This window comes from Triticum dicoccoides, chromosome 3B, assembly GCF_002162155.2.
Source record: "Triticum dicoccoides isolate Atlit2015 ecotype Zavitan chromosome 3B, WEW_v2.0, whole genome shotgun sequence".
Lineage (NCBI taxonomy): Eukaryota > Viridiplantae > Streptophyta > Magnoliopsida > Poales > Poaceae > Triticum > Triticum dicoccoides.
Genome location: NC_041385.1, coordinates 745,799,069 through 745,807,718, shown reverse-complemented (window position 1 = coordinate 745,807,718; position 8,650 = coordinate 745,799,069). Strand labels below are relative to the sequence as shown.

Here is an 8,650-nt window from a genome sequence, read left to right as displayed (position 1 = left end):
GTCGCACGCCGCGTGGATTTTTCCTCAGTCAGTCCAACTATGCCGAAGAACTGCTCCAGCGCGCCGACATGACTCACTATCGGCCAGCTTCAACTCCAGTGGACACCCAGCCCAAGCTTGCTGCGGCCTCTGGCAGTCCCGTTTCCGACCCATCCGAGTACCGGAGCCTTGCTGGTGGCCTTCAATATCTCACGATGACACGGCCGGATTTGGCCTACGCCGTCCAGCAAGCCTGTTTACACATGCATGATCCACGGGATTGCCACCTCGCCATCCTCAAGCGGATTCTTCGCTATGTTCGTGGGACAGCTACCTCGGGTCTTCTTCTACCTGCGTCTCCCTCGACTGACATTATGGCGTACTCCGATGCGGACTGGGCCGGCTGCCCGGACACGCGCCGTTCTACATCCGGCTATTGCGTCTACCTCAGCGGCGCCTTGGTCAGTTGGTCGTCGAAGCGACAAGCCACCGTGTCGCGTTCCAGCGCGGAAGCGGAATACCGCGCCGTTGCCAACGTGGTGGCTGATTGCGTTTGGCTGCGGCAACTTCTCGGCGAACTGGGCTGCTCTCTCTCCAAGGCCACTGTTGTGTTCTGTGACAACATCTCAGCTATGTATATGTCTACCAACCCTGTTCATCATCGGCGGACTAAACACATTGAGTTGGACATCCACTTTGTCCGTGAAAAGGTGGCTCTCGGCGAGCTTCGTGTTGTTCATGTACCAACTACTCAACAACTAGCCGACGTCATGACTAAAGGTTTGCCAACCAGCTCGTTTCAAGCTTTCAGGTCCAGTCTCTGTGTCTTACCAACGGACGACGACTCGACTGCGGCGGGGTGTTAGCGATCGTGTGTACTGCTTGTATAGAGGAGTGGGGTTAGTGGTTAGTGCGACCCTATTCCTACGGCTGGTTCTCGTTCTGGTTCAGTTGAGCTGTGTAACTACATATACGTGTAATCTTTGTATCAATGAAATCAAGTGTTGCACAAAACCTCTCTCTCCTACCCTCGCTCTGGTTCTGACAAGGAGCACATGATGGTAGGAGGAAAACCATCGTGTTTAAGCCTTGATGTATTCTTGTATGTGAGTCTAGGGTTGGGCTCTCGTGCTGGGTTCCCAGCACGCGAACCCAGCACGCACTATCGTGCAGGGCCAACCAGCGCCCAGCGTATCTCTCTAATTGCAGTTAGGTTCCAGAAAATCAGGAAAACGATATGTTTCTCTCCCGCTTTACAACAGATTGCCACCAAAATATCTTCCGTGGCTTCATCCTTTCTCCTACCGATCTATTCCATTGTTCATTGTTGCCCCTGGATCACAGGAGAATAGATCAAGATTGATAGAAATTTATCCTCTCCGTGGATCAACATCTCCAGTGTTCTTCAGAATGGACGAAGCTCCTCACACTTCATCGTCCGGAGGTATGTTCTTGTGCCTGCAATGTACAGATTATCAACACTCTTGATCATACGAAGGTGGTAAGATTAAAAGAAACAAACAAAGAGTTGATCTATGACGTGCAAATTACTCCTTCAGAAATAGCTCCCCGTACTTCATGTTTCGTAGCCCCGTTCTTTCAAACACATGCAAATTAGTCCTTCGGAATTGCATTGTAATTCTGTTAGTGATGATCACTCCGACGATGTTGCGCACATTATGTATCAGAGCACAACCTAAGTTTATTATAAATTTTACTGCATGAGATTTCTCCTTTGACATATTCTCCTTTTTGCTAACTCTACTGATAGAGAATGTTGTATCAAAGAAAAAAGATCAATAATTTGCTAATGCTCCTTGTGTGAATATCGTGTGATTTTCAGGTTTCACTAAAGCCAGGGCTCTGAATGTCGTGTGCTCTTTACTCTATGTGTTATCCATGAACTAATTAGTACTCCCTCCGTGACTCCGTCCCAAAATTCTTGTCTTAGATTTATCTAAATATGGATGTATCTTGATACATCCGTATTTAGACAAATCTAAGACAAGAATTTTGGGACAGAGGGAGTATATGATAATTTTTATGTTGTGTAGATCACGAGACCACAAATGTGGGAGAGGCAGGTGGAAATACAAATGATTACTACATCAAAAGGTTAAAACCAGAGATAGGAATGGAATTTGAGAATGACGATATAGCATATGAGTTTTACAATACATATGCAGGACATGTAGGTTTCAGTGTCAGGAAATCTTGGCATGATAAATCTTCGACGACTAATGTTATTCGAACAAAGAAATTTGTATGCTCAAAGGCAGGTTACAGGGACAAGAGCAAGGAACAATGTTAGAGGAAGCGAGCAGATACAAGAGTTGTTTGTCTGGTAGAGATGGCATTCAAAATAAGTGCTAATGGAAAATATGTTGTAAGCAGCTTTGAGGATGCTCATAATCATGAACTCGTAACTCCAAGAAAAGCCCATCTACTGCGACCCCAGAGAAAAATTACAGAAGGTCAGAAGGCCCAAATTGAAATATTGAATGATTCAGGTATTAGACCAAAATCTGGTCATGAAGTGATGAGTAGACAAGCAGGGGGTCGACATTGTCTTAGCTTGGGTCAAAAAGATTATAAAAATTATCTCCAATCAAAGTGTATGCAATCCATCCAAGAAGGAGACACATGTGCCATTCTTCAATACCTTCAGGACAAGCAGATGGAAAATCCTTCCTTTTTTATGCAATACAAGTAGATGAAGATGAGATGATAACCAATATATTCTGGGCAGATGCAAGATCAATATTAGATTATCACTACTTTGGTGATGTGGCATGCTTTGACACAACCTTTAAGACAAATAGTTATGGCAGACCATTTGCCCCTTTTGTTGGTGTCAACCATCATAAACAAACAATGGTTTTTGGAGCTGCATTATTGTATGATGAAACATCTGAGACGTTTGAATGGTTGTTTGAAACATTCAAAAGGGCCATGTCAGGAAAAGAACCAAATACAATATTGACCGATCAATGTGCTGCCATTATTAGTGCCATTGGCAAGGTTTTTACTAGCTCAATACATCGTCTATGCGTGTGGCACATGCATCAGAATGCTGCAAAACATTTGAGTCATGTTTTCCAAGGCTCGAAGTCGCTTAAGAAAGATTTTGGCAAGTGTGTTTATGATTTTGAAGAAGTTGACGAATTCTTAGCAGGTTAGAATGATATGCTACTGAAATATAATTTGGAAGATAATGAATGGCTACATAGATTATTCCAGAATAAGGAGAAGTGGGCTTTGGTTTATGGTCGACAAACCTTCTATGCAGATATGAAATCTACACAAAGAAGCGAGAGTATGAATGCACTATTGAAACGATACCTGTTCGCCTTGATTTATTAGATTTCTTCAAGCACTATGAGAGTGCCGTGGATGATAGAAGGTATGCTAAAGTGGAAAGTGATTTCTATGCGAGTCAAACATCGCCAAAGGTGCCATATGTGCAGATGCTGATACAAACTTCGAAAGTATATACACCTGCTATGTTTGAGATATTTAAAGGAGAATTTGACATGGTAATGGGATATTGTGTGTACGAGAGTGGTCGTACTGGCTCTATTTTTGAATTCAAGGTTACCCATTCAGCTAGCCAAAATAGTCATACTGTGAAATTTGATCCCGATGGATCTCATGCAAAAAATTTGAATTTGTTGGGGTATGGTGTCGTCATGCATTGAAGGTGCTGGACCGCAGCAATATCAAGGAGTTGGCACCGGAATATACGAGGGGCCTGCGGACTTTATCAAGTCCGGCTGTAGATGTTATCAGTGACCAGAGTAAGAGGAGTATGCCCGCAGAAAGATCGTCCAACAATGAAGCGTCACATGTGACGCCCAGCAACTAGTCAACCTTCGTCTAACACTGAAAGCGTCATATGTGACGCCGAGCTACTAGTCAACCTCCCGGCTTTCGGTGATTATGACATCGTGAGATGCTTGCATACCTGCACGGCTGCACCTACCATGAAATGAATACGTCAACGGTGATGCACATATCCCATGGCTCTTCCTGCAGCTACTCTTCCAGCAACTGTTCAGCTTGATTTGTGCTATATAAACAACCAGAACGAAGCTAATATACGTACACTTTCAAACTGAGTTAGAGCAAACACTTTACGAGCACCAAATAGCAAGGAAGAGATCGATCGAAGACGATGGCCGGAGAAGGAGATGTGAGGCTGCTGGGCACGGGGGTGAGCTCGTTCGCGGTCCGCGTGCGCATGGCCCTGTATCTCAAGGGCGTGAGCTACGAGTACCTGGAGCAGGACCTGTTCGACAAGGGCGGGCTCCTCCTCGCCTCCAATCCCGTGCACAAGAAGGTCCCCGTGCTCATCCACGCCGGCAGGCCCGTCTGCGAATCGCTCGCCATCGTCGAGTACGTCGACGAGGTCTGGGCCGACGGCGCCTCGCTCCTGCCTGCTGACCCCTACGGCCGCGCCGTAGCCCGCTTCTGGGCCGCCTACGTCGACGACAAGCTGTCCCCCGCGTGGATAGGCATCCTGCGCGCCGCGTCGGAGGAGGACAGAGCCGAGAAGCTTGACGCGGCGCTCGCGGTGGTCGGGCCCATGGAGGACGCCCTCGCCCAGTGCTCTGGTGGGAAAGACTACTTCGCCGGCGACTCCGTCGGGTACCTTGACATCGCGCTCGGGTGCAACCTCTTCTGGTTTGAGGCGCTCCGCGAGATGTTCGGCGTGACGGTCATCGACGCAGGCAGAACTCCGCGCCTGGCCGCCTGGGCTCAGAGGTTCGTGCAGACGGAGGCGGCCAAGAAGGCGGCCCCGTCCATGAAGAGCATGGTGGACTGCGCCGGGAAGCTGCGGAGTATGTGGGCTGCTTCTGCGGCCGCCGCCGCCAAGTAATTATGGGTTCTGCAATCGTTAGTCGTCGCTTTTCCCCCTTCTGTTTGCAAGTTAGTTTACGTAAAGATTTGTGAATTTAATTTTCTGCATTGTGTGACCGATATGTCGAGTAGTAGGCAATAAAATGGTCATTTTTAATTTGATAAAGTTGTGGCTGAGCAATCCAGCTCCTTGTTCAGGAGCGAGTACGGTAGGAGAAAAACCATCGTGTTTAAGTCTTGCTATCTTCGTATGTCCAAGTCCATGTCTAAAAAGTGCAAGTTTAGTTCAGTGAATATCACATTTACATTTTTATGGTGAAGAAATGGAACTTGGCTTTGGTGAATGATCGATGGCGCTTTGTGTGCTTAATTTTTTTTTTCATTTAGAATGATTGCACCCAAACAGGCCAAGTTACCGCAATAAGCTAGTCTCTTGGACTATATCGCACAAATTTACACGAGTAGCTTTGAGATTAGAAGTGAAATTTCATATTCATGGGTATCAAAATTTTTGTTTAATGAATAGATGATCACATGGTAGTTTTGGTGGTTCAAGATTATATGGTCAATTTTGATTGGATTTCAGTTTCCACCTAATAATACTACCAAATCAGCAACCCTATTTTCTGAGCGGAGCGAGAGAAAGCAAAAAGAATCCTGAGCTGACCAAATGTATGGCCAATAATATGTTTCCTTCTTCGCAACATAGCCGGCCTTATTAATTTCAGTCCACAAATATTTGTGAGAGTTACAAAGTAGCATTTTAATCAAGGTTCAGTTTGAGAATTTCTCTGCTTGTTAACTTCAGCGTCGACACCAAGTCATTCAAGATAACTTTGAACTAAAGTGATGAACAATCTCATTTTATGCGCACCAGATTTGGCTAGCACATATATCACAGTACATTGTGTACTTCATGTTCCTCTCTTCTCTGCTTGAATAATCTTCTCTCTTTCTGTAGATGTTCCTTCTCCTGAGTACCGCGCGAAGTAGAATTCTTTGATATTCGATTGAGTCTAGATCATGCATTTTCTATTGGTGTTATTTCTAATTTGACGTAAACATGTCCACCAAATCTCTGTGATTCTCATTGTGGAACCATGGATCCCAACACAAGGCCCTCTTTGTCGACACTAACAAGGCTAAGGTAATCTTATTCATTTTTTGTGCTACTTTTTACTCCCTCCGTCCTAAAATTCTTGTCTTAGATTCGTCCAGATACGAATGTATCTAATACTAAAACGTGACTTGATGCATCCGTATTTAGACAAATGTAAGACTAGAATTTTGGGACGGAGGGAGTACTATATAGGCAATTGATTCATAGGAAAAGTAGAGGAAAATGATATGAGTAGGATTTTTTTTCATATGGAGTGTTCATTTTCTCTCTTGAACAAAAGGGTTTGAGCTTGATTGCTGCTAGTTTCCTATTCATTTTCGGTGCTAGATTGTAGTATAGGGAGTTTTTATTCAGGCCGTTCCATGATTAACCATTACTTGTGAAATTCTATCTTCAACTTCAACCATAGGGAGAAACACTTCTGGGTAAATAAATTTCATGCATCTGTATTATATGATATTTCTCATGTCTATCATCTCATTCACACATGTCAATCAGGGAAAAAGGGCCTAGAGGGCCGAGTGGTGATGGAACTTCTCAAAGCAAGCGTTGTAAGGATGAAGACAGACTGTTATGTGCAATTAATTATATGATAGTTGATAATCTAAACATACAAATATTTGATGCTAATTGATAGTTGGTAATGCTAATTTTGTACATGATGTGGCCATTTATTTGATAGTTAGCAATGTAAACATACAGAACTGGTGTGGACAGTTATCTAATTTGGAGTTGTAAGTGCATCTAGTGCCCCTTAGTGATTTTGCTGTATTGAAGACTTATAGGTTAAGGGACTAATATGTTTGTGAGTGTACACAGACTCTATAAGTCGATGAGGAGTTTGATATTGACAGTGAAAGTCGACCCCTAAAAATGAATGTCTTCAGCTGAAGACTTTGATTCTCATGAAGACTATGAAAGTAATGAAATTGGTGTGACCTTAAAGACTTGGATATTCATGCGAGGGTTATGAAGTGTGAAGACTTTTGTTCTCCTAGTTCCTTTTTCTCTTTCTTGAGTCATAGGAAACACCGTATTGTTAAAGGGGGTCGAGGTAATACTAAGGAAACTGATTTCCAAGTGATGCTCATCTCAAAATCCTACACCTACCCAATCCTTTCGAGTGAAGCCATTGGAAATCTCATATCAGTTCAGTCAAATTTCTCCAGTGACAGAGACGAAGATCTTCTAGTCTCTGAGGAATTTGTTCTGACTGAGGAGTTAGGAATTCGCCAATGCGAATTGCCTACACAGTGAGGAACATGATAGCCATGAGGAATTTGATACCTCAAAATCCGACCGTTGCTATGCTACGCGCCAGCTATCCAAAATATTCTACCACCTAACGGTCATATCATTGAAGGGCATTTATGTCTTATCATGTCGGGCTGCTCTCTAGGCTATAAATAGCCGCCCTCTACAACCACTAGCTGGTTGGCTGCTCCGAGAGAAACTGACACTTGTCAATTGAGAGCATCCCATCCTTTGAGGACTTTGAGCGAAAATCATCAAGTGAGGAAAACCCAAATCCCAAACCCAAACACCTACATACCCAAAGTGATTGAGCATCACTGAAGAGATTGTTCCTGCATGGAACCGATGCTTGTTACCTTTGAGGATTGTGTATCCTCCAAACGGTTAGGCGTCATGGTCTGAGCATCCAAGAGGAATTGTGGATCGACGAGTGACCAAGTCTGTGAAGGTTTGGAAGTCACTTGTGAAGACTTACCACGAGTGTTGGGCAAGGTCTGTGTGATCTTAGCTCAAGGAGAATATGGTGAGGACTGTGTGTCCGGGACTGTGTGTCCTCGAGTTTAAATACTCAGCCGCTCCAAGCAGACGTATTACTGTCACAGCAGTTGGAATTGGTCTACCAAATCATTGTCTTCACCAAGCCTACTGGTTCTATTTCCTCAACCCTTTTATTTCCTCATTCATGTGTTGATGGACCTGATCATTACTGTTTGAAGACTTCGACTGAAGACTTTCTCTATTTCCTCAATCCTATTTCTTCAGTCACATTGTCTTCAGCCTGCTTATCCTGTGTTTACACTTTCTGTACTTTGTGTTTGTTTTTCATTTCATCTTGATGACTATGCTATTGCTCTGTTATGCTTATACATGAGTACTTATTCCGCTGCTAGTTGTTCGTGACTTAGGAATTTCCTCACCCTGAAATTCCTCAGTGACGAATTTGTAAAAATCGCCTATTCACCCCCCCCTCTAGTCGACTTAACGCACTTTCAAGAGCAGGCAATAAAATAGAAAAAATGCTTAATATTATTATGTACATCTATCTAATTTAGAGTTGTCTGTCGTTGTACTGATGTGTAGACTTTTACATTGCAATCTGATATGTGAATGTGCTATTTTCATTCTCATATGCAACTTTTAAAAAAATGCGTTTGCAGTTGTTTGATCGTGCCCCTGTAATAGTTAGTACTCCATGTGATCCATATTAGTGTCTAGATACATCCGCATCTAGACAAATCTATGACAAGTAATATGGATCAGAGGGAGTGTATCTTATGCAACAAAGATTTTGTTGGGGTGGATTATGGTCCAGTTGATAATGTGGTCATGTTCATAGTCACGACACCCTTTTATCACTTGCCTTCTTTGTTGCATATGCTATCGGTCACTTTCTAAATCATCAGGACTTCAAGGTGGCCGGTCATTTTCTCACAAGTG

The 8,650-nt window shown here is 43.7% G+C and overlaps 1 protein-coding gene across 1 annotated transcript; it reads left to right on the top strand.

Annotated features, from left to right (window-relative positions):
• Positions 1 to 4,098: 4,098 nt before the first annotated feature.
• LOC119278215 (probable glutathione S-transferase GSTU6) lies at positions 4,099 to 5,183 on the top strand. Its single transcript, XM_037559572.1, has one exon. The coding sequence runs from the start codon at positions 4,154 to 4,156 to the stop codon at positions 4,856 to 4,858; it is 705 nt and encodes a 234-aa protein (XP_037415469.1). The 5' UTR covers positions 4,099 to 4,153; the 3' UTR covers positions 4,859 to 5,183.
• The last annotated feature ends 3,467 nt before the right edge of the window (positions 5,184 to 8,650 follow it).

What these genes read in the sequence shown, in the direction of transcription:
- LOC119278215 (XM_037559572.1), top strand. Translation starts at nt 4,154, where the DNA reads ATGGCCGGAGAAGGAGATGTGAGGCTGCTGGGCACGGGGGTGAGCTCG.